Source organism: Pelophylax lessonae (assembly GCF_965119305.1).
Source record: "Pelophylax lessonae genome assembly, chromosome: 8".
NCBI classification, from domain to species: domain Eukaryota; kingdom Metazoa; phylum Chordata; class Amphibia; order Anura; family Ranidae; genus Pelophylax; species Pelophylax lessonae.
Window position 1 is genome coordinate 276,933,542 of NC_138775.1, and position 27,023 is coordinate 276,960,564.

At 46.9% G+C, this 27,023-nt stretch overlaps 1 protein-coding gene across 3 annotated transcripts in view; it reads right to left on the reverse strand.

The window, feature by feature from the left end:
• The window catches only part of DNAJC6 (DnaJ heat shock protein family (Hsp40) member C6), a 190,949-nt gene that overhangs the window by 91,378 nt on the left and 72,548 nt on the right, over positions 1-27,023 (reverse strand). For all 3 annotated transcript variants that reach the window (XM_082264991.1, XM_082264990.1, XM_082264992.1), the window contains 2 exons: positions 9,321-9,471; positions 6,601-6,650 (listed from right to left, as the gene is read on the reverse strand). In XM_082264991.1, the coding sequence (XP_082121117.1) occupies positions 6,601-6,650; positions 9,321-9,471 (201 nt within the window). The remainder of the gene's footprint in view (positions 1-6,600; positions 6,651-9,320; positions 9,472-27,023) is intronic.

Here is a 27,023-nt window from a genome sequence, read left to right on the forward strand (position 1 = left end):
TTGTGATCTGGAAGGTCTTATATAGACAGGTGTGTGGCTTTCCTAATCAAGTCCAATCAGTATAATCAAACACAGCTGGACTCAAATGAAGGTGTAGAACCATCTCAAGGATGATCAGAAGAAATGGAAAGCACCTGAGTTAAAAATATGAGTGTCACAGCAAAGGGTCTGAATACTTAGGACCATGTGATATTTCAGTTTTTCTTTTTTTAATAAATCTGCAACAATGTCAACAATTCTGTGTTTTTCTGTCAGTATGGGGTGCTATGTGTACATTCATGAGGAAGAAGAATGAACATAAATGATTTTAGCAAATGGCTGCAATATAACAAAGAGTGAAAAATTTAAGGGGGTCTGAATACTTTCCGTACCCACTGTATATATACGTATATATATATATATATATATATATATACACACACACACATATATTTACATAAAAAGTACAGTAAAACTGCAGGAAAGGGCACTGGGGGGCAATGTAATGTGAATTTTTTTTATTTTGAATGGTATCAGTGTGTTTGATGTGTTTTACATTTGAATTTGCCGCCGGTTCCACCCCCCGGCGCACGTCACGTCGCCGGAGACGGAAGCCGGGGCTCGCAGACGATCGGGAGGAAGCTCCGCCGCCGCATACCGCATTCTTCGCTGGATCCCGGAGAAAAGGTAAGTAAAACCTCTACCAGGATCCAGCGATCTTCCTAGCCGTACCCCGAGTGTGGCTCGGGGTTACCGCTTTTGGCTCTAAAATCTAACCCCGAGTCACGCTCGGGAATACCGCTAGGAAGGTTAAAGCAACCCAACATAAAAAAACAAGGCAATCTGCCTTATGTCCAGTGGCTTTAGTTCAATGTTTGCTGCGCACTGCTGTTCGGGTGACCACGTGTCCCGGATTGCCCGGGACAGTCCCGCATGTTGCAGTTCTGTCCCGGTCCCTTCATTCCAGGACAATACAGTGTCCGAGAAAGGAAACTGACACAGCCACCCTCCCCGTGCCGATCTGATGCCTCCAAAAAAGGCCGCCACATCGCAGCTTTACTCACTGACAGTACTTGTCCTGGCCGGGAATGTCTGGAGAGGCACAATCCCTGCCCCCTGCTTGTGATTGTAGAAATAATAAATCCCGCCCCTTGTGTCTAATCACAGAGCCAGCGGTGGAACAAGGTAAAATGGGTCTCGGCCAGCCAGGACAAGTACTGTCAGTGAGTAAAGTGGCGATGCGGCAGCCTTTTCTGGAGGCGTGATCAGTGCATCTGGGTAGAGTGTGCACTCGCCGCCCCAGCTGTCCAGCTGTGCTGTGATTGGTTATAGCACAAGCTGATTATTGGGAAGGGGGGGGGGTGTGTCCCTGAATGGCAGTTTGGAAATGTGGTCACCCTAACGGCTGGGTGCTGGAAAAAAAAAAAAAAAAGAAGGGTACGTTGCATTTTTGCACAGCACATATGAATTACATACAAGTTTGTAAAAGAAAGCATTTCAATATGTTTTAAAAACATAGTACAGCGCCCGTTCACCACACACGCCAACACATGCTTGTTATATGAGTTGTGACTTGTATGTAATTGAATGTATCTGGATTTAACTTCCTGCGCTCTCCTGTCTCACAGGCCTCAACTTTACGGAGTTCCACAGACGTGCACCATCTAGTGGTTTCAGTTGATACTGCCCTCAAGTGTTCCACAGGTGTGTGCCTGCGCCATCTAGTGGTTTAGGTTGATACTGCCCTCAAGTGTTCCACGAGGGTATGACTGCGCCATCTAGTGGTTTTAGTTACACTGCTCATTTGAACTGCTCAGGTGCACCTTGTGGACAAGTGCCCTAGGGCAGCATTCGTTAAATGATGGATCATGGTCCGGACCCGGACTGAATGATGCTCCCATGCCGACTGTCAACCTGCCAGACCGCTGGTGTCCTAGCAACCACTGATGTCACTTGTGCACCCTTCCCTCTTCAGCAAGTTTCTCCGCCCCCATCTCCCACCCCCTGTAGCACACTTATTCTTCAAGCTCCAGCTCCCGCCCCCTACCTGCCTGCCTGGCTACAGGGACTTATCAATCAAGTTCACTGTTTTACCAATTTACAGGTGCACTGTGAAAGTTCACATCTGAAATTTAGGGATAGGCATTCTGACACTTGCTCTCTGAAGGGGACTTTAATGGAGACACCTGAGCTATGAAGGTACGCTAATGGGGACAACCGATGTAAAGGGGCACTCTGATGGGGATACCTTATCTATGGGAGCACTCTGATGGGGACACCTGATGTAAAGGGGCACTCTGATAGGAATACCTGATCTTTGGGGGCAATCTGATGGGGACACCTGATGTAGCGGGAAAAACTCTGATGGGGACACCTGATCTATGGGAGCACTCTGATGGGGACACCTGATGTAAAGGGGCACTCTGATAGGAATACCTGATCTTTGGGGGCAATCTGATGGGGACACCTGATGTAGCGGGAAAAACTCTGATGGGGACACCTGATCTATGGGGGCACTCTGATGGGGACACCTGATATAAAGGGGCACTCTGGTGGGCAAACCTGATATAAAGGGGCACTGTGGTGGGCGAACCTGATCTATGGGTGTACTCTAATGGGCGAACCTGATCTATATGGGCGCTCTGATGGGGGAGCCTGATCTATGGGGGCACATAATCTATAGGGGGCACCCTGATGGGGACACCTGATATAAAGGAGCATTCTGATGGGGGAACCTGACCTATGGGGGGCACTCTGATGGGGATACCTGATTTATGGGGGCACTCTGATGGGGACACCTGATTTATGGGGGCACTCTGATGGGGACACCTGATGTAGCGGGGAAAACTCTGATGGGGACACCTGATATAAAGGGGCACTCTGGTGGGGGAAACCTGATCTATGGGGGCACTCTGATGGGCGAACATGATCTATGGGGGCACTCTGATGGGCAAACCTGATCTATGGGGGCCCTCTGATGGGCAAACCTGATCTATGGGGGAACTCTGATGGGCGAACCTGATCTATGAGGGGCACTCTGATGGGGCACCTGATATAAAGGGGCACTCAGATGGGGGATCCTGATCTATAGGGGAACTCTGATGGGAACACCTAATGCAAGAGGACACTCTAATGGGGAAACTGATGTAAAGGGGCACTCTGATGGGGAATAGTGTTGAAATTCTATATTTCTCATTTATTGATAGACATACAATGACTACAATCTTTAGGAGTCAAAGCACATACTTGAGATTCGGACTTCTGCATACAGAAAATTTTACTGACCGGACCTCCTTGAATTTGAATTTAATATCCCTGCTCTAGGGACTCGTTTATAGCGCAATCCCTGCTTTTAGGGTTTACAATAGCGGTTGGGGGTGGAAAAAACGCACACAGTTGACCAGCAGTTTTACCATCAAAACACAATGGTGTTGATTTACTAAAACTAGAAAGTGCAAAATCTGGTGCAGCTCTGCACAGAAACCAATCAGCTCCAAGGTTTTATTGTCAAAGCCTAATTGAATAAGCTGAAGTTAGAAGCTGATTGGCTCCCATGCACAGCTGCACCGGATTTTACACTATGCAGTTTTAGTAAATCACCCCCAATATATCACCTGCATTAAGAGAAAATTGTGCGGAATCCTAGCAGGAATGTCAATGGTAACTAACAGTTTTTATGAAAAGATGGCATGTGTTTACTTAAAACACTTTAATTCGCACACAGAAGTATCTATTTTTTTCCCGGGGTAAAAGTCTCCCTTAACATCCGCAGATAGCTAATCGGGATATAAATCTGTAGCACAGCTGTACACAATAAAATATGATTGCTATAGCTAGAAGGCATTGTAAAGTGTGAATGCAGTATTATTACAGCTCGTCTCTGCGGATCATGGCTGTAGCTTTATCATGCCTTCCAGCTAACTACATTCTACATTTATTGGGTATGGCCATGCTATAGGTTGGCTTCCATTAAAGTGAGACTCCCAAATTTCAAACTAGGGAAGAAAGTGATAAGACGCCTCTGCTTGCTCAATGATTTTAGCCACTTTTGGACCGGAAGGATTTGCCCCCTTAATGACCAGGCAATTTTTTGCGATTCGGCATTGCGTTACTTTAATGGGCAATTGTGCGGTCATGCAATGCTGTACCCAAATAAAATTGATGTCCTTTTTTACCCACAAATAGAGCTTTCTTTTGGTGGTATTTGACCACCTCTGCGATTTTTATTTTTTGTGCTATAAACAAAAAAAGAGCGACAATTCTGAAAAAAAAAAAAAAAAAAAAAAAACAATATTTTTCACATTCTGCTATATAACATTCCCCCCCCCCCCCCCCCAAAAAAAAAAATCTAAGTTTTTAAAACATTTTAGGCCAATTTGTTTTCTGCTACATAGTTTTGGTAAATAAATAAATAAATAGATCGCAATAAGAGCCGGTTCACATTGCAGCGACCCGACTTGCCGGGGCGACCTGTGAGGTCGCGGTGCGCAGCTCACACCGCGACCTCGGAGCGGCCGGCACGGACTTCATATCATTGAAGTCAATGCAGGTCGCTCCAGGTCGCCCCAAAGAAGCTCAGGACCCTTTTTATAAGTCGGAGCGACTTGTGTCGCTCCTATTAGAACGGGTCCTGTGCTAATCTATGGCAGGCGACCCACGGCGACTTGTCAGGCGACAAGGTCGCCTGACAAGTATCCCCAGTGTGAACCGGCTCTAAGCGTATTTTGTTTGGTTTGCACAGAAGTTATCGCGTCTATTAACTACGGGAAAGATTTATGTCATTTTTATTGTTTACTAGTAATGGCGGCGATCTGCGATTTTTAGGGGGACTGCGACATTGCGGCGGACAGATCGGACTCCTAACTGACATTTTTGACACTTTGGGGTGGACCAGCGACATTACTACAGTAATCAGTGCTAAATAATATGCACTGTCACTGTAATAAGGACACTGGCAGGGAAGGGGTGAACACATTGGGTGATCAAGGGATTAAATGTGAGCCTAGGGGGGTGTTTTCTAACTGTATGAGGGATGGGATTTTGAAATGATCATAGAGACCTGTGTTCCTACATAGAAGGATCACAGGCGCTCTGTGATCATTCCAGAGAGAAGAACGATCTGCTGTGTTTACAACAGCTGCCCATCCTTCTCTCTCAGCGGGGAGCGATCGCGGTTGTCAGGTGGAAATCTCGGCCTGTCGGCCCCGTGCATCGGCATCCCCGCTGCCTAGTGGCCTAGCACCAAGCGCGCGACCAACGTAGTACTACGTCAATTCGTGCAGCAGGGGCTGCCTGCTGAAGTAAAATGGCGGCGGGCGGTCCTTAGGTTGTGAAGTACCGTAGTTTGTTGCCATTCCATGAGTGTGCTCAATTTTAAACCGTAACATGTTAGGTATCTATTTACAACAGCTGACCATTCTTCTCTCTCAGCGGGGAGCGATCCCGGGTGCCCGGTGACAATTGGAGCCGCCAGCCCCGTGCATCGGTGTCCCCGCTGCCGAGTGGGGGCAAGAGCGCGCCGCATGCTCGCCCCCTAGCAGCAGGCGCGCGACCGAAGTAGAAACACAAAAAAAGGTCCAGGCGCTAGTCCTTTAAACAGATTCCTGAAAGGTCATGAATCCAAATCTTTTGTATAGTATTGCGCGACCGAAGTAGGGCTATGAGTAAATCTGCGGTGGGCGGTCCTTAAGTGGTTAAAGGATAAGTCCACCCGTTTAAAAAAAAAATAATAAATAGACATAAATTTACAGAAAAATGCATTGTTATAATGCAGAACATTGCAACCACAATCAATGGGTGGCTGGTGCAATGCAAGGCTGCTGCAGACACTTCTTCCAGCAGTCATGAGGCTGTGCTGACCAACGAGTGCTTGCCATGGATTATGATGGATACTCAGTATGGGGCCGTGTATTGTGCAGTTTGGATCAGGTGGGAGATTACAGTCCCTACGTGCAGCCTATGGGGTGTTTTCTTACTGTGAGGGGGACGGGCTTATGGAATCAACAGAGAGACCTGTGATCCTAAATAGGAAGAACATAGGAGCCCTGTGATGATAACTGACAGAGCAACGGTCTGCCGTGTTTACAACGGCAGACCACCGTTTTGTCTTCCCAGGGAGCGATTGCGGGTGGCCATCAGCTTCCCCTCTCCCGAATTGCCCGATGGGGCAAAATGTTTTTTTTTTTCAGAATTGTTGCTTTTTTTCTGTTTTTAGTGCAAAAAATAAAAATCACACAGGTGATCAAATACCACCAAAAGAAAGCTCTATTTGTGGGAAATGAAGGACATCAATTTTTTTTTGGATACAGCGTCGCACGACCGCGCAATTGTCAGTTAAAGTAACGCAGTGCAGAACCGTAAAAAATGACCTGGTCATTAAGGGGGTAAATCTTTCCAGTCCAGAAGTGGTTAAATAGCACTAAACTAGGCATTTAAAATGTATGGTGTAGGGCAAGGGCTTGTCTGATTGGATAGAGCCAGATTTAGGTAGGTCCTCATAAGACGCTGCTATTGGCCCGGGTGGAAGGCTCAGGTCAAGACTGCTGAAAGTGAATCAGACCTGTCAAAAGACTTTAGAAATAAAGTTTATATCTGTACAAAGAATTAAAAAAAGTTTCTTACCGATAATCCTTGAGGTAATATATGAGATATCCAGCTCTCCTTTCGTATAGCTAAAAAAAAAAAAAAAAGACGATGAAAGTTTATTTATGGCATAGAAACGCGTTGGTCGCGTACCAGGAAAAGATAAAATAACTCTTCCATACATCAACACATAGTGGGACAATAGAGAATGAACCTAGCCACCCTCTAACACATAGGTGTCAAACACAAGGACCCCGGGTCAAAGCCGGCCCACCAGGCCATTTCATGTGGTCCTCATATCCAGGGCAGGTTATCAGCTGGAACATGGTGGAACTCCGTTCCGCCACCTCCGGCTCTTGCAGATCCCTGCCTACCCTGCATGCACTCACGGCAGGGCACAGCAGTGCCAACCAATGATCTCCATGCAAGTGAGAGAGAGACACAGAGCCAACTACACTGCCGGGAGGTACTACAGCCAGGCAGAATAGATGGGAGAAAGTTTTTGGGGGGTGGGGGCACTCTGTACTCCACATACTCCTAAACTCTGCTTTCTGAACGTAGCACACCTATAAGACCTGCACTCTGTATGTCATACACTCCTCAACCCTGCACTCTGTATGTCATACACTCCTCAACCCTGCACTCTGTATGGCATACACTCCTCAACCCTGCACTCTGTATGGCATACACTCCTCAACCCTGCACTCTGTATGGCATACACTCCTCAACCCTGCACTCGGTATGGCATACACTCCTCAACCCTGCACTCTGTATGTCATACACTCCTCAACCCTGCACTCTGTATGTTATACGCTCCTCAACCCTGCACTCTGTATGTCATACACTCCTCAACCCTGCACCCTGTATGTCATACACTCCTCAACCCTGCACTCTGTATGTCATACACTCCTCAACCCAGCACTCTGTATGTCATACACTCCTCAACCCTGCACTCTGTATGTCATACACTCATCAACCATGCACTCTGTATGTCATACACTCCTCAACCCTGCACTCTATGTCATACACTCCTCAACCCTGGACTCTGTATGTCATACACTCCTCAACCCTGCACTCTGTATGTCATACACTCCTCAACCCTGCACTCTGTATGTCATACACTCATCAACACTGCACTCTGTATGTCATACACTCCTCAACCCTGCACTCTATGTCATACACTCCTCAACCCTGCACTCTATGTCATACACGCCTCAACCCTGCACTCTGTATGTCATACACTGCTCAACTCTGCACTCTATGTCATACACTCCTCAACCCTGCACTCTATGTCATACACTCCTCAACCCTGCACTCTGTATGTCATACACTCCTCAACCCTGCACTCTGTATGTCATACACTCCTCAACTCTGCAATTTGTATGTCATACACTCCTCAACCCTGCACTTTGTATGTCATACACTCCTCAACCCTGCACTCTGTATGTCATACACTCCTCAACCCTGCACTCTGTATGTCATACACTCCTCAACCTTGCACTTTGTATGTCATAGACTACTCAACTCTGCACTCTGTAGGTCATACACTCCTCATCCCTGCACTCTGTATGTCATACACTCATCAACCCTGCACTCTGTATGTCATACACTCCTCAACCCTGCACTCTGCACTCTGTAGGTCATACACTCCTCAACCCTGCACTCTCTCAGGTGGGCAAACATACAAAATCAGCAGGGGATCAAATACTTTTTCTTTCACTGTACTTTCCTACCTATTTACTAATGTTGGCAGCATGAGGATTAAAAATAGTCCATGTTGATTTCGAGAGTGACGTTCCACTTTAAGCCTTTAAAACCACTTTAAGAATACAGAAGGGAATATAAAATGTATTTTTAAACCAGAGTTTGGTGTCATTTTAATTGCCAAGGTGACTATTATTACTGAGACAGAAAGGCCGGGGAAATCCAAAATTTTATAGGTGTAATCAAAACAAAAAGAGTAAGGGGCAATCTCCTGAATGAAGCGCCGGTTCATGTAATGACTGCCCAATAGTGGAAATCTCCTCTAAGGACCCAATCACACCTTAGCGGTGACACACAATCCATTAGGACACTTTTTTCGCAAGTGAACCTGCGTTAACCTATGGCAGCCCAATAATAAAAAGAATAGTCTGGCAATTCACCACAATGTCCCAAAGAACAGACATGTGCCATTTTTGGCAATGCACCACCATGTGGCAGCAGGGGCTAATCTGTGTCATACATTTCTACACAGGAACCAGGATTTACATAATTGTCATCTCTGAGTCACCCAGGAAGTAGATGACGATCCTGGATGATGCCAAAACAAAGATGGCTCAGTTCTTCAGAAGAGAAAATTAGATGATGGCATTATCAGGGGGATTAGTGTCTTTGCTGTGGGGGAGGGGGGGGGGTAATAAATACTTGGAAGTGTTACACTGACACATTACATAGCATATATGCAATTTACACAAAATGATATATCTAATGCTAGGTCCACCTTAAATTGGGACTGAAGTAGGAGGACTGGCTCCAGGGAGAATGTGGTGGTACCTAGTAGGCCTTGCAGAATAAACTCTAAGGCAGTGATGGCGAACCTTGGCACCCCAGATGTTTCGGAACTACATTTTCCATGATGCTCATTAACTCTCCAGTGTAGTGGAGCATCATGGGAAATGTAGTTCCAAAACATCTGGGGTGCCAAGGTTACCCATCAGTGCTCTAAGGCCTAACATGTTTAGCTAACATTCACGGTAGGATTGAGGTTTCACACTTACCTGGCAACTGACTGCATTACTTTAGTAGACGTGTCCTTCAGAGTGTCCTTCAGGTTGTCCTTCAAGTTGCTGAAGAGGCGCCCCGCTCCTCCTTTGACCATGTCCAGGAGGCCCCCTCCATAATTGGCCTCCATGTCCGGGGAAGAGGCGCCTGCAAGAATGCCAGATAGGGGTTTAATTATTCCATTGTATCTAACCAGAACTTCACCAAAATTCCACCATAATTTAAGTGTAGGCATTTTTATGTACTTCCACCCCAACTTACTCCAACAAGGTTGTCTCTACTGTTTATACCAATGGGGAATACATTAGGAAGCATCTAGTGTGGCCCCATTAATGTAATGCTACAGAAAGCTGCAGATATGCATAAGGAGATGGTCAGAGATGATGAACATGCAAAAATGGATGGTCAGAGACTGCAGACTTGCAATAGGAGATGGTCAGAGACTGCAGACATAGAACAGGAGATGGTCAGAGACTGCAGACAAGGAAAAGGAGATGGTCAGAGACTGCAGACATAGAACAGGAGATGGTCAGAGACTGCAGACATAGAACAGGAGATGGTCAGAGACTGCAGACATGCAACAGGAGATGGTCAGAGACTGCAGACTTGCAACAGGAGATGGTCAGAGACTGCAGACATAGAACAGGACATGGTCAGAGACTGCAGACATGCAACAGGAGATGGTCAGAGACTGCAGACAAAGAAAAGGAGATGGTCAGAGACTGCAGGCAAAGAAAAGGAGATGGACAGAGACTGCAGACATGGAACAGGAGATGGTCAGAGACTGCAGACATAGAACAGGAGATGGACAGAGACTGCAGACATGGAACAGGAGATGGTCAGAGACTGCAGACACTGAAGAGGTGATGGTCAGAGACTGCAGACAAAGAAAAGGAGATGGTCAGAGACTGCAGACACTGAACAGGTGATGGTCAGAGAATGATTTCATGGAACGTTTACGGATGATGGAGGCCTCTGTGCTCATTGGGACTTTCAATGCTGCAGACCTTTTTCTGTACCCTTCCCCAGATCTGTGCCTCCATACAATCCTAGGAGGTCTACAGGCAATTCCTTGGACTTCATAGCTTTGTTTGTGCTCTCACATGCACTGTTAACTGTGGGACCTTATTATATAGACAGGTGTGGGTCTTTCCAAATCATGTCCAATCAACTGAATTTACCACAGGTGGACTCCAAACAAGTTGTAGAAACATCTCAAGGACAATCAGTGGAAACGGGATGCACCTGAGCTCAATTTTGAGTGTCATGGCAAACATGACTACTTATGTGCATGTGATTTTTATTCCTTTTTTATTTTTAATAAATTTGCAAAGACTTATTTCATGTTGTCATTATGGGGGGATTGTTCATTTGGGGAACGCAACCCCCCCCCCCCCCTTACGTATTTATACATGGTGATCATATCCCTCCTACAACACCTCTTCTCAGGAGAGAATAAATCCTGTATATTATACTACAAAGAAACCCGTCTATTTTATTGCCCCCGGATTCATCGCACAGCTCTTCAGCAATAACAGTTGCTGGCCCCTAGCTCTGGAACACTGCTTAGGATTGGCTAGTCATTTATAAATTGGAGCAAAAATCAGTGGACATTTATTATTTTACATTTCAATAATATCACATTGGCTGAACTTTCTTGTGCCCGGATTCGAATAGTGATACATTCAGCAGTTGGCAGTGCGTGGCACAGTTGGGGATTGTGATATGTAGTACAGTATGACCTCTCCATGCCTCCACCTAAGACAATAGACATTGTAATTGGTACGAGTCGCCTTCCATTCTACTCCTCCAATCATGACACAAGGCCAGACACCTCTGCCAAAGACAACATATGGTCACCCTGTGTCTTCCTCAACCCCACATCATCCCAGGAAATCTACTTAAGGTCATCCTGCCAAGAATGCAAAGCCATGAGCATAACACATATTACTACATACTCTATATTTTCAAAAGTATTGGGACGCCTGCCTTTACACACACATGAACTTTAATGGCATCCAAGACTTCGTCCATAAGGCTCAATATTGAGTTGGCCCACCCTTTGCAGCTATAACAGCTTCAACTCTTCTGGGAAGGCCGTCCACAAGGTTTAGGAGTGTGTCTGTGGGAATGTTTGACCATTCTGCACAGAGTCCTGACCTCAACCCAATAGAACACCTTTGCGATGAATAAGAGCAGAGACGGCGAGCCAGGCCTTCTCGACCAACATCAGTGCCTGACCTCACAAATGCGCTTCTGGAAGAATGGTCAAACATTCCCATAGACACACTCCTAAACCTTGTGTACAGCCTTTCCAGAAGGGTTGAAGCTGTTATAGCTGCAAAGGGTGGACCAACCCAATATTGAACCCTACGGACTAAGACAGGGATGTCATTAAAGTTCATGTGCGTGTAAAGGCAGGCGTCCCAATACTTTTGGTTATATAGTGTATATGAGGGATATACTGAAAGTAATGCAAAAGTGGTCTAAACTTTTTTTATGAACTTACATATGTTGTTTAAATGTCACATGTTCTTCTACTTTTTCATTGCAGGTAAATGGAATCAAAGCAGAAGCAATGTGCCGTTATCGAGTTCTTGATGAAGAAATATTCTAGGCTGTTCGACATCCACAGAAGGCTACATAATGTTTACAGAGATGACACCATTGACAACAGCAATGTCTTATCATTGGAGATGCTTGTCAATGGTGTAATCTCTGTAAATATTAGGTAGCTTACTGTGGGCAGTCTGCACCTCTCCTTCATCAAGAACTCAATGACAGCATGTTGCTTCTGCTTGGAATCCATTATTTACCTACAATAAAGAAGAAGAAGAGTTACTATAGAGGAAGTTGCATACCTCCTAACTTTTGGAGTTGAGAATGAGGGACATTTCAGCAGCACATTGACAAGTGTGTGTGCTTTTTAAGTTGGGTGTGGTAAAGCTATGACGGTCAGGAGAGGACAACCTGACCCCCCCCCCCCCCCTGGGCACCCCAGGTAGAGTTGTAATGCGCTGCACGCACAAAATTTTTCCAACCCAACTGCTACTGCCTTTAGCTACAGGGGTCCCTTACTTTTGGAATATTGCGCTTTCAGCTCAGCTCATAGGAAATGAAAAGAACATGGCATTTCTGGCAGGATCAACAGGTAGTCACCTTATCTAAGGACTGGTAGGCTGCAATATATTAGTTGTTTGTTCTTGAGCTTAGATTTGTTAAGTCTTTATAGTATAAGTTCACTGTGCAATTACGCTGTAGGTCAATGCCTCTGTCCACTCATCCCCAATCCTACATTATTAGTAGGATTTTTTTTGTTTCTTTTTTTTTTGGGGGGGGGGGGGCTTTTCTGTTTTATTTTTCCCCTGTTGCAATTCTGATGGTGTGTCCTGTACCCGCAGCCCCATTGGAGACCCTCATCATATATGCCAGGAGGCTGCGGGACCAGTCATATACCAAGAGGCTGCGAGACCCGTCATATGCCAGGAGGCTGCGAGACCCGTCATATGCCAGGAGGCTGCGAGACACCTCATATCCCAGGAGGCTGCGAGACACCTCATATCCCAGGAGGCTGCGAGACACCTCATATCCCAGGAGGCTGCGAGACCCCTCATATCCAAGGAGGCTGCGAGACCCCTCATATCCCAGGAGGCTTGCAAGACCCCTCATATCCCAGGAGGCTTGCGAGACCCCTCATATCCCAGGAGGTTGCGAGACCCCTCATATGCCAGGAGGCTAGGAGACCCGTCATATGCAAGGAGGCTGGGAGACCCGTCATATGCCAGGAGACCGCGAGACCCATCATATGCCAGGAGACCGCGAGACCCGTCATATGCCAGGAGGCTTGCAAGACCCATCATATGCCAGGAGGCTTGCGAGACCCCTCATATCCCAGGAGGCTTGCGAGACCCCTCATATCCCAGGAGGCTTGCGAGACCCCTCATATCCCAGGAGGCTTGCGAGACCCCTCATATCTCAGGAGGTTGCGAGACCCGTCATATGCCAGGAGGCTAGGAGACCCGTCATATGCAAGGAGGCTGGGAGACCCGTCATATGCAAGGAGGCTGCGAGACCCGTCATATGCCAGGAGGCTGCGAGAACTGTCATATGGCAGGAGGCTGCGAGACCCATCATATGCAAGGAGGCCGCGAGACCCGTCGTATGCCAGGAGGCTTGCGAGACCCGTCATATCCCAGGAGGCTGAGAGACCTGTCATATCCCAGGATGTTGCGAGACCTGTCATATGCCAGGAGGCTGCGAGACCCGTCATATGCAAGGAGGCTGCAAGACCCGACATATGCCAGGAGGCTGCGAGACCCGTCATATGCCAGGAGGCTGCGAGACCCGTCATATGCAAGGAGGCTGCGAGACCCGTCATATGCCAGGAGGCTGGGAGACCCGTCATATGCCAGGAGGCTGCGAGACCAGTCATATGCCAGGAGGCTGGGAGACCTGTCATATGCAAGGAGGCTGGGAGACTCATCATACCTCAGGAGACCTCAATCGCCTTAATATCCCAGGAGGCTCTGACCCCCAATATATTTCTCAGGAGGCTCCGACCCTCAATATATTTCTCAGGAGGCTGCGACTCTCATCATAATCCAAAGAAGTCACAACCCCCTCATATTCCAAAGAGGTCGCGACCCATCATATATATATTTATTTATTTTTTCTTTTTTTAAGGGGTTGTTGTACTCTATAGAGTTTAGCAGGATCCACAGCAATATCTAAAATGACCCCACTATGCGTCTGCCATGCCAGACACCTGCAATTACAATAACCTGGACATTAAGGTATCATTACCCTTTTTATACGCATCGCGCTAATTCACAGACATTTCTAAACCAGACGCAAACCACCGAAACGCATATTCCAGGCGGACGGAACTACTAAAGCATAGAGTGTAATATTGTGGATTTATGCGGAAAAAAACATCTTCTAATATATTGGTGGCATTCTGATGAGCAATGCAAATGTAATGTAATCGAATCAAATTTCCATAAAAGACCCGCCGAATGACACACACGTCTCCCAGCCCGCTCAGCCCCGCCGCTCCGCATCCATCATTGTTTGGAAACAAGAAGACCGAGGAAAACAATTCCACTTCTCTTGTATGAAGGATGCAAATGCAGAACAATACAAAGACGTTGTTTGAAAGTCGGCTGGAGGACGTCGTACCACACCGCGCTCGTCTCGGCGAATGTGTTTTGGAGCTGAGGCTTAAAGCGGTATTAAACCCAAAACAAAACTATTACATTGCAGTTTATCAATCATTAGATATGGTGGTTGCATTCGTTTTCTTTTTTTTAGGCATTTTCCCCCCCTTCTGTGACCCCCACTTCATATATCCCAGGAGGCTGCAACCCCCAGCATATTCCCAGGAGGCTGCGACCCCCCCATCATATTCCCAGAACCCCACTATATTCCCAGAACCGCATCATATTCCCAGAACCCCATCATGTTCTCAAAAGGCTGCGACCCCCGTCATAATCCAAGGAGGCTGCGACCCCCGTCATATTCTCAGAAGGCTGCGACCCCCGTCATATTCTCAGAAGGCTGCGACCCCCGCCATTTTCCCAGGAGGGTGCGACCCCCGCCATTTTCCCAGGAGGGTGCGACCCCCGCCATTTTCCCAGGAGGGTGCGACCCCCGCCATTTTCCCAGGAGGGTGCGACCCCCGCCATTTTCCCAGGAGGGTGCGACCCCCGCCATTTTCCCAGGAGGGTGCGACCCCCGTCATTTTCCCAGGAAGCTGCAACCCCCACCATTTTCCCAGGAGGGTGCGACCCCCGCCATTTTCCCTGGAGGGAGCGTCCCCCTCCATTTTCCCAGGAGGGTGCGACCCCCGCCATTTTCCCAGGAGGGTGCGACCCCCGTCATTTTCCCAGGAAGCTGCGACCCCCACCATTTTCCCAGGAGGGTGCGACCCCCGCCATTTTCCCAGGTGGTGCGACCCCGGCCATTTTCCCAGAACCTTTACTATTCCCAAGAGGCTGGGACCCCCGTCGTATTCCCAGGAGGCTGTGACACCCGTCATTTTCCCAGAACCCTGTCATATTCCCAAGAGGCTGCGACCCTCATCGTATTCCCAAGAGGCTGCGACCCCCGTCGTATTCCCAAGAGGCTGCGGCCCCCGTCGTATTCCCAGGAGGCTGAGACCCCCATCATTTTCCCAAGAGGCTGCTACCCCCGTCGTATTCCCAGGAGGCTGAGACCCCCATCATTTTCCCAAGAGGCTGCTACCCCCGTCGTATTCCCAGGAGGCTGCGACTCCATGTTGTATTCCCACGAGGCTGCGACCCCCATCGTATTCCCACGAGGCTGCAACCCCCGTCGTATTCCCAGGAGGCTGCGACCCCCGTCGTATTCCCAGGAGGCTGCGACCCCCGTCATTTTCCCAAGAGGCTGCTACCCCCAAAATTCTCCCAGGAGGCTGTGACCCCTGTCGTATTCCCAGGAGGCTGCGACCCCCGTCGTATTCCCAGGAGGCTGCGATCCCCGTCGTATTCCCAGGAGGCTGCGACCCCCATCGTATTCACAGGAGGCTGCGACCCCCGTCGTATTCCCAGGAGGCTGTGACCCCCGTCATTTTCCCAAGAGGCTGCTACCCCCAAAATTTTCTTAGGAGGCTGCGACCCCCGTCGTATTCCCAGGAGGCTGCGACCCCCGTCGTATTCCCAGGAGGCTGCGACCCCCGTCGTATTCCCAGGAGGCTGCGACCCCCGTCATTTTCCCAAGAGGCTGCGAACCCTGTCATATTCCCAGGAGGCTACGGCCCCCGTCATTTTCCCAGGAGGCTGAGAACCCCGTCAAATTCCCAGAACTCTGCCATATTCCCAAGAGGCTGCGACCCCCGTTTTATTCCCAGGAGGCTGCGACCCCCGTCGTATTCACAGGAGGCTGCGACCCCCGTCGTATTCACAGGAGGCTGCGACCCCCGTCGTATTCACAGGAGGCTGCGACCCCGTTGTATTCCCAGGAGGCTGCGACCCCCGTCTTATTCACAGGAGGCTGCGACCCCCGTCGTATTCACAGGAGGCTGCGACCCCCGTCGTATTCACAGGAGGCTGCGACCCCGTCGTATTCCCAAGAGGCTGCGACCCCCGTCATAATCCCATTACGTTTAATATATTGCAGTTTTACAATCATTGGAAATGGTGGTTGAATTCGTTCCCCCCCCCCCCCCCCCTTCTCTGTTTTCAACTGGAGAACTGGAGATCTGGCCAGTAACACTTCTCCTGTATTACAGTGCCTACACTCTGGATGAAGGAGCACAGGGGGCACATTTAGACAGCAGCATTGCACCAATGAAAAATGTATGTCATTTTTATTGTTTGTTTTTTTTTTTGTTTTTTTTTGCGCTATAAGCAAAAAAAGAACGGCAATTCTGAAAAAAAACAAAAAACATTTTTTACATTCTGCTATATAACATTCCCATAAAAAAAAAAATAAAAAATCAGGAGCCCCCATAGCAAGCTACTTGCTGTGGGGGCACTCGATAGGAGGGAGGGGCCAGGAGCAGGATATGAGGGACCCGAGAAGAGGAGGATTGGGGTTGCTCTGTGCACAGAGGAGGGAAGTAGAACGTTTATTATTAAAAAAAAAAAAAAAAAAGCACGCGACTTTACAATGACTTTAAGGTTTTACAACCACTTTAAAGTAATTGTAAATGATCACATTGCAAAAACAACCCATTCAGTTTAAAATAGAAATGAAAGGCAAAACATTTTGTGTATAGATATAAAAAAAACATTATAAATAACTTTTTTCCTTTCTTATAAGTGATCACATTCCCTCTGTTCTCAGCTTCATAAGAGCTGGGGGAGGAGAAGCAGCAGCACACTGAGATTCCCAGTGACAGGCTGTGCGGGGAGCGGGGGGATGTCAGAACAGGTCTGATCATTAGAGAAGAGCAGGGTAAGTTCACAGTACAGCTAGAGAACTGACCATGCTGTGCTCTCCTGCTTAGTGTGGTAAGTTATTAATAGAAAAGCAGAGGGACTGTCAAGAACACCATTGAAGTATTGGGGTAACAAACGATGGTTCACGCTGTTGCACTGTGGGATACCCACATTCCTGTGCTCGTTTCCTGCAGTGGCTGGCACCGCACGCTGCTTGCTATGGCTTGGTGCAGTGCTATACATTCTGAACGGCGCCCCGTTGCACCATGCTGACAGAGGTGTGCTATGCTGCAGTGCAACACAAGCCACTGTACTGCGTTGTAGTGCAGTGCACTGTCCAGAAAAAAAAAAAGCTCAGGTCTGATTTCTGAACGGCTGAAATCAGATTCATCTTGAATGGACTACCGAATGAAATGCATTTTTTTTGTGCAAAAATGTGTGCTTTTAATGCTCTGTATATCATTACCATATATATATATATGATAACGTGTGAACCTAGCCTTCAAGTCCATCTAAGACTGTGGTCTCCAAACTGCAGCTAGGGGGCCAAATGTGGCACTTTGCTTATCTTTATCCGGCCCTTGGGGACCTATTCTTCCCTAAAAGGCACTAATTACCCCACTGACACCAACAATGTGCGATTATTCATCCCACTGACACCTAGTTTGGGGCACTATTCCTCCCACTGACACCAATGATGGGCCACTATTCCTCCCACTGACACCAATGATGGGGCACTATTCCTCCCACTGACACCAATGATGGGGCATTATTCCTCCCACTGACACCAATGATGGGGCACTAGTCCTCCCACTGACACCAATGATGGGGCACTGTTCCTCCCACTGACACCAATGATGGGGCACTAGTCCTCCCACTGACACCAATGATGGGGCATTATTCCTCCCACTGACACCAATGATGGGGCACTAGTCCTCCCACTGACACCAATGATGGGGCACTGTTCCTCCCACTGACATCAATGATGAGGCACTAATCATCCCAGTGACACCAATGATGGGGCCCTATTCCTCCCACTGACACCAATGATGTTTCTGGGGTGTGGTCAGTATACATTCTGTGTACAGAACACCTCCAGGCAGCCATATTGCATTGTATTTTCTGAAAATTACAGCAGCTGCAGATTGAAAAGGAAAGATATTTAATAACATTCAATTACAATATGATTTGTGCCCCCCACAAAAGTGGAGTTATCCTTTAAAGCAGTAGTATACTCTGCTTTTTAACTTTTACTACAGGTAAGCCTATAATAAGACTTACCTATAGGTAAAATTAATATCTCCTAAACCTGCATGGTTTAGGAGATATTCGCCCTGCATACAGCCGCTGACACCAGCGGGGCATGCGCTCTGAAGGTCCGGCCGACCTCCAGAGCTCCTTGTCGGCTCCTTCCCGGAGTGGTGCCATCACGGCTCCGGCCACTTAAAGCGCCGGAGCCGAGAACCCGGAAGAGACGCAGAGGGAAGGTGTCAGCTGCTTCAGCGGTGTCCGGGCGACTGTGTCGGGGCTTTGTTCTAAGGTAAGTGTTTCATAATGAGCTAGTATGCTATCCATACTAGCACATTATGTCTTTGTCCTGCAGGGTTTGTTTTATGTTTTGTTCTTTTGAGGACACAACCGCTTTAAGAGCCGGTTCACACTATTACGACTTGCCAGGCGACTTGGTCAGCCTGGCAAGTCGCGCACCGTCGGGTCCATTGAGTAGTACAGGACTGGTTCTAATAGGAGCGACACAAGTCGCTCCGACTTATAAAAAGGGTCCTGTACTACTTCGGGGCGACCTGGAGGCGACTTGCATAGACATTCATTAGATGAAGTCCGTGCAAATCGCGCCGAAGTCGCGGTGCACGCGACTTCACAGGTCGCCCCCGAAGTCGGAGCGACCTAGTGTGAACGGGGGCTAAGACACCATCAAAACTGCGGCGTTATTGCTGTGGCATATATGTATTTTTTTTCCTATAGTTCCACTTTAATACCATATGATGGAAGCATTAAGAAAAATCCCACTTTAAATAAAAAAAAGCTTGCTAAGATTTGTGGCATGCAGACAGCTTGGCCCGCTTCAGGTTGGCTGACCCAAATTCAGGCCTATACAGAGTCCGCCTACACAGCACCCATGCTGCTTAGTAATAATTGCCTGCTCAACAACATACCCACACAAGTGTGGGCAACATCTTAAAAATAACCCAGAGACCCGTGCGTTTAGCGAGCGATCACGCAGAGCCTGTAGCTGGGCTGGCCGCAGAATCAGAGATGGTAATTCCAAAATATTCAAATATTTCCCAGCCATGCAAACAACTGATATTGCCGGACACATCAATAAAATCATCACTGCAATAAAAATTAGCTGCGAAAATGTACGTTCCTAGAAGGCGAGCCCTTCCATGCCGCTCAGAGCTGCATTATATTTTACTGCATAGAAACATGCAATGCGACCTTTTCAACAGCAGTGCATGCTACTGATTGGCTGTCATTGTCAGAAACCACTCCCATCGCTGATATTCTGTGCCGCTCTGTATTTACCAACCAATCATTTTACAAGCAAAGCATGCTGCCTAAAGGCCCCTTTCACACTTGTGCGACTTAAAAGTCGCGCAATTTTACTTCGATTTTGCTGCCGTGACTTGAAGCAATGCCTATGTCTTTGGACCTCAAAAACCAGCAACAAGTAGTGCAGGGACTGCTTTGAAGTCGTTGCGACTTGAAGCAATGCCTATGTCTTTGGACCTCAAAACGCATGAAAATCAGCCACAAGTAGTGCAGGGGACTGCTTTGAAGTCGTTGCGACTTGAAGTCGGTACTCATTGGAAATCATGGAGAACGACTTGTCATGCGACTTTGCAGTCCCAAATCGCGGGACAAGTCGCACAAGTGTGAAAGGGGCCTAAATATGGAACACACGGACGGACAACAGGGATAATACAAGTTTAACCATTTCTGGACAAGAAGGATTAACCCCCTTAATGGCCAGGCCATTTTTTGTGATTCTGCACTGCGTTACTTTAACTGACAATTGCGCGGTTGTGCGATGCTGTACCCAAATAAAATTGATGTCCTTTTTTCCCACAAACAGAGCTTTCTTTTGGTGGTATTTGATCACTTGTGCGATTTGTATTTTTTGCGCTATAAACAAAAAAGAGCGACAGTTCTGAAAAAAAAAACAATATTTTTTACTTTCTGCTATAAAACATTCTCAAAAAAAGAAAATTTAGAATTCAAAATTTTTTAACATTTTAGGCCAATTTGTTTTCTGCAACATATTTGTGGTAAAAAAAAATCCCAATAAGTGTATATTGATTCGTTTGCGCAAAAGTCATCACGTCTACAAACTAGATTTATGTCATTTTTATTTATTTTTTTACTAGTAATTAGTGACGATCTGCAATTTTTAGCGGGACTGCGACATTGCGGCGGACAGATCTGACATTTTTGACACTTTTGGGGATACCAGTGACATTACTACAGTAATCAGTGCTAAAAATAGGTCCTTTCACACGGGCGCTCCGTATGTCCGTATATATCACCCCATCCGATTGTGGATGATATACGGACATAATGCATATCAATGGGATTGCGGATGACACCGCTGACATCCGATTTTCGTCCTGTCAGTTCTGTTCCATTTTTTGGAACAGAACAGAACCCTATTTTTCTTCCTTTTTAAAAACCGGAACGGACGCAAAATCGGACGTCAGCGGTGTCATCCGCTGACATCCGCAATCACATTGACATACATTATGTCCGTATATCATCCAAAAACGGATGGGATGATAAACGGACATACGGACACGGATGACACAAGTGTCAACCGTGTCCGTAAAAAAAAAAAAAAAAGTGCCGGAGCGGACCAAAAAAAGATCAGCCCAGTGTGAAAGGACCCTTAGTGCCGGTTCACACTATAGCGTGTGTGGCGATCGCATGTAATATCGGATCGCACTGCTCCTTCATTACATGCGATCGGATGTGCAGTGCGAATTCAGCCATACACTTTGTATGGCTGAAATTCGCACTGCACCCGCACAAAAGTCTCACAGGACCCTTTTTTTCAGACGCATCAGGATCGGATCGCACAGTGGTTCACACTTGTGCGATCCGATCTTTTACGAACTGTAAGATCGCACTGCGATATGCGATCAAACTGGGGGTGTCGTTAACATTTCATTGACACCCCCAGCGTATCGCCTATGGCAGTGTGAGCTGCCAGATGTGCGTTTGCGATGCGGGAACAGGCTGCGAATTCGCAGCCTTCCCGCATCGCACAAGTGTGACCCGGCACTTACTGTAATAATGACACTGGCAGGAAAGGGGCGATCAAAGGGTTAAATGTGTTCCTAGGGGGTGCTTTTTAACTGTGTGGGGGATGGGCTTGCTGGATGAACACAAGAGACCTGTGCTCCTAAATAAGAGGAACCCAGGATCCCTCTGTTCATTACTGACAGAACAGCGGTCTGTCGTGTTTACAACGTCAGACCACCGTTCCGTTTCCATTAAGGAGCGATCGCGGGTGCCCGGCGGCAATCATGGCCGCCAGACCCGATGATTCGCTTCCCCTGTGGTGAACCCCCCCCTACGAAGCGACATACATTTACGTCGTTTCATGGGACAGAGCCAACCTGCCACAGTAAAACTGCAGCAAGTGGTCGTCGAGAAGTGGAACTCTGGGTAAAAAAAAAAAAAATGGAATTTATGATGCAGTCTACCACTAGAATGAACACGGCAGTTTTTGGGTCTCTTGATGCTGCCAGTAAATCAGTTAATTTTTTACTTTTTTTAACCCATTTGCCCCCACCGACGTATGGCATACAGCAGTGTAAATCTGACTAGCCACTGTCAGTTGAAAGCGATCGGGTGGCTGTAGAGTTTCCACGTACCCCCATCCTCCCCTGTGCAGGTCCCCCCACCATGTTTCCCAGGCACCCCTGTCCTACCTGCCAACGCAGGGCCAAAATATCGCGTACCCCCAAGTAGAGGGGAGGTAGACCACCAGCAAACATCACTGACAATGCTGCTGTCCATGGGTGACTATGCAGCTCCTCCATAGATACAGTGGATGAGTGAGTGTAGCCTCCCTAATACAAGAAGTGGCCACGTCAATAGGTGAAAATAAAAGAACAAAAAGCCAGAAAAATGTAAAAAAAGGCTGTTTGACCCTGTCTTTTTCGATCCTCCCCTTCTTCCAATGCCCCCAATCCATTCCCTGCTAGAACAGAGCCTTGGAGTCACTCTGCACATGCTCAGTTTGGTGTGTTTTGCTAGAGTTTTTTATTTTCTTGGGAGGGGTGCATGTGATCAGCACGGGGCCAATCAGAACTGTCCAGACAGAGATTCAGGGGTCCTGCAGACTCATAGGACAACTAGAGTAGAATGAAATCTCCTCCTACAAGCTTTAGCCAAAAACTGATAGAAGTCACAAGACTGTAAGGGCTCTTTCACACGGCTGCTCCGATTTCTTCTTCCGCTGCGGCACTTTTTTTTTTTTCATGGACACGGATGACACTTGTGTCATACGCTCCGTATGTCCGCATATCATCCCATCCGTTTGCGGAAGATATGCGGACATAATGTATGTCTATGGGATTGCGGATGACAGCGGATGACACCGCTGACATCCGATTTTGCATCCTTTCCGTTTTTTTTAACAGAAGAAAAATAGGGTTCTGTTCCATTCCAAAAAACGGAACTGAACTGAAAGGACGCAAATCGGATGTCAGCGGATGGTTATCTGCTGACATCCGAAACCCATTGATATGCATTATGTCCGTATGTCATCCGCAAACGGATGGGGTGCTATACGGACATACGAAATGCCCGTGTGAAAGAGCCCTATAGCTGAAATCGCATTCACACCAAAATGGTGCCGGACCCATTTTTTAGTTTGCACTGGAAAAGAATTGCATGGGTGTTCATACCTATGCAATCCGATTCCTGCACCATTTCACAGTTCATACTGCGATCCAATCGGGGGTGTCATTAACTTTACAATGACACCCCCAGCGATTCGCAGATCTCAGTGTGAACCATTGTGCGATGCAGGAACCAGCAGAAATCGCAGGGTTTCCCGCATCGCACCAGTGTGAACCAGAACTTAAGGAAGAATGATAGTTATCCCGCGCTATTTATGGCCTGCATATAAAGATGACGGGTGGCTGCAAGCAACCAAATTGTGTTCCCACAATGTGAACTAAAATCATTCTTTTTTTTTAATAAGGCTCCATTCACACTTCTGTGACTCAAAAAGTCAGGGGATTTTGAATGTGACTTGGATGCAACCTTGATGCAACTTTGGGTGTGTGTGACTTGGATGCAACTTTGGCTGTTGACTGTTGCACAACTGTCGCATTGATAACATTAAGATGCAACTTTCATGCAACGTTTGAGAATTTACATTGCAGTTTATGGCACTCAAGGTGCATGAAAGTCACATCAAAGTGGTGAACTGACTTGAAGTCGCATAGATTTGAATGGCTTCCAACTTGTCATGCAACTTTATGTGTCCAAAGTCACATAAGTTGCACAAGTGTGAATGGAGCCTAAGGATGGGTTCACACATGTGCTATCACAGACATTGCATGCGATTCACACTGCATTGCTGTGCAGATCACATGCGATGTCTGTGCGATGCCAATTCAGCCGTACAAACTGTATGGCTGTAATCACATCACATTCACCTCAAAATAGTGCAGGACCCTTTTTTTGGTCCACAATGGAATGTTCCACCTATGCAATCTGATTGCTGCACCATCACACAGTTCGATCTGTGAACCAATCTGGAAGTTTCATTAACTTTACATTGATACCCACAGCGGTTTGCAGATGTCAGTGTGAACCAGTGTGCGATTCAGGTGCGATGCGGGACTGAATCTCAGGGTTTCCCACATCGCACCAGTGTGAACTGGAAATTAAAGGGATTGTAAAAGGCAAAAGGTGCATTCTAAGCATTAAGATTAAAAAATGTGCTTCTGCCCCCTTCAGCCCCCCCAAATACTTACCTGAGCCTGTCTTTATCCAGCGATGTTGCAGGAGTGTCTAAGCTGCCTGGCACTCCCCTCATCATTGGCTGAGACAGCAGCATGGCGCAACTGGCTCCCACTGCTATCAAAATCATTCAGCCAATCAGGAGAGAGAGGGGGCGGGGCTGGGTTGCGGCTCCGTGTCTGAATGGACACAGGGAGCTGTGACTCGGCTCGGGTGCCCCCAGAGCAAGCTGCTTACTTTGGGGGCACTGAACAGGAGGGAAGTGCAAAAGAGGAGGGAAGTATAACTGCTTACCAGGTAAAAATGACCCTCAAATAATAGAGCGGTCATAAATGGCAAATGCAACATATATTCAGCAGTAGCGACTCCAAATAGCAGATGAGAGGGCGACTTTCAGCAATTATTGAAGAGTTAACACCTCAGGATAAAAAAAGACTATAATGGTGTAGTACTTTCTAAAATAAAATTCCATTTATTTGAATTGCACTTACATATAAAATCAGCAGAAATCGGCAAATAAACAAATCTGAACAGACCGCGCCTCTGATGACGTCAAATCTATGATGAAACACGTAAGGCGGAGCCCTACATTGGACGACAGCACGCTCAGTACCGCGGTCTCTTCAGATTTGTTTATATGCCAATTTCTGGTAAAAACAATAGTAACTCACATTAGGTAAGTATAAGCAGGCATATCAAAGTAGTGGCGGATCGTAGGATCCCAGGTGAATGTCAGTCCCTTCAGCTGGTGTCCTGCGGAGGAATGTAGGATCTGAACGGCCTCACAGTGTCCCCGTCTACATTCCGACTGAACGGTGGAAGGATCTTCAGAACGAGGCTTGGGAGGCGATGGCTCCAGCGGCCATCTGAAGAGACCGCGGTATACTGAGCGTGCTGTCGTCCGACGTAGGGCTCCGTCTTATTGCGTTTCGTCATAGATTTGACGTCATCAGAGGCACTGTCTCCAGATTTGTTTATATGCTGATTTCTGCTGATTTTATGTAAGTGCAATTCAAATAAATGGAATTTTATTTTAGAACGTACTACACCATTATAGTCTTTATTTTTTTATCCTGAGGTGTTAACTCTTCACTAACTGCTGAAAGTCGCCATCTCATCTGCTATTTGGTGTCGCTACTGCTGAATATCTGTCGCATTTGCCATTCATGACCGCTCTATAATTTGAGGGTCATTTTTATCTGGTAAGCAGTTTGGATTATCCACGGGGTGATTTATGAACTATATCCCATCTCTATTCACAAAAACTGTGTGGAACTGAGGCGTCCAACTAACCACAGCAAAGGGGATAAGAGGAGAGAAAAAGTTTGAATAGGGACCAACAAGGGGAAAACAAAAAATGAGTATAGAAGGAACAAACAGAAAGGAAGAGAAAAAAACGGAGGGCTGGGGGGGATTTTAATGGTACCTTAATATAGACTATACAAACTCAGTTATAAAAACACAGATACAACTTTATTGATATCACATTGAACATTTTAAAACATAGACATTTGTATTGCGACGGCATACATCATATACAAAAAATATCTGAGTACAACTAATCCTGAGCAACCGACATGTTTCGCAGTATGAAAGCGGAGTTCCGGCCTATTTTGCAACTTTAGTGATTCCTGGAGTGCTCACTATGCTGATCAACAATTGGGCATTTTCAATTTTTTTTTGGGGGTCCCTTACCTAATTTTCAGGGCATTTTTAATTGTACTTCCTCCTTCTCCCCCTCTGTGACCGCGGCCACCGACATCACTTCCGCCTTTGCATTGCATCCTGGGATCTGTTTGTCATCACTCCCAGGAGGCTGGGATCAGACAGAACTCCCAGAACACTCCCTGGAATCAGGAAGAAGGACACAGCAGATTACACTGTGGCTTCAGATGCCCACAACCAAGATGGCCGCGCTCAGACAGCGTTTTTAAAAGTAAGATTTTGACTAAAATCCAATACCGTACACCTTGTAAGTATGAGAATAGCAGTTCTGTAAAGGGCGATGGATTAGTATTATAGGGGTATTTTTAGTAAAAAAAAGGTATTTGAGGCCGGAACTCCGCTTGAAAAACTGCTTCCTCAGGGGCATGCGCTTTTGTAGAGATGATGATGATATTCCCTAAAAGGTGTATAAGCACAAAATTAATATGCAATCCTCATTACACACAAGGGGTCACATGGAAAATCACTCTACTCCCCAGCAGGAGCCAACACCATAACCACAGGTGGAAGATAAGGTGGAGTATAAAAAGTTTTTATCCTTGGCTATGTCTCTACCAATCACACACAATTTTCCACCATTTTTTTCATCACACCCACTCCCGCACTCGTCCGGGGAGACGTTTCACGGCCCTCCTCCTTGTCTTCCACCTGTGGTTATGGTGTTGGCTCCTGCTCCCTGGGGAGTAGAGTGATTTTCCATGTGACCCCTTGTGTGTAATGAGGATTGCATATTCATTTTGTGCTTATACACCTTTTAGGGAATATCATCATCATCTCTACAAAAACACACGCCCCTGAGGAAGCAGTTTTTCATACTGCGAAACATGTCGGGCCTAGCCCTGATTCAGCTTTATACTGCTTAGTTGTACTCAGATATTTTTTGTATATGATGTATGCCGTCGCAATACATATGTCTATGTTTTAAAATGTTCAATGTGATATCAATAAAGTTGTATCTGTGTTTTTATAACTGAGTTTGTATATTCTATATTAGGGTTACGGGTGCACCGATCCGACTTTCCTTTTTCCCATACCGATATCTGGCATTGTGTATCTACCGATACCGATCTGGAACTA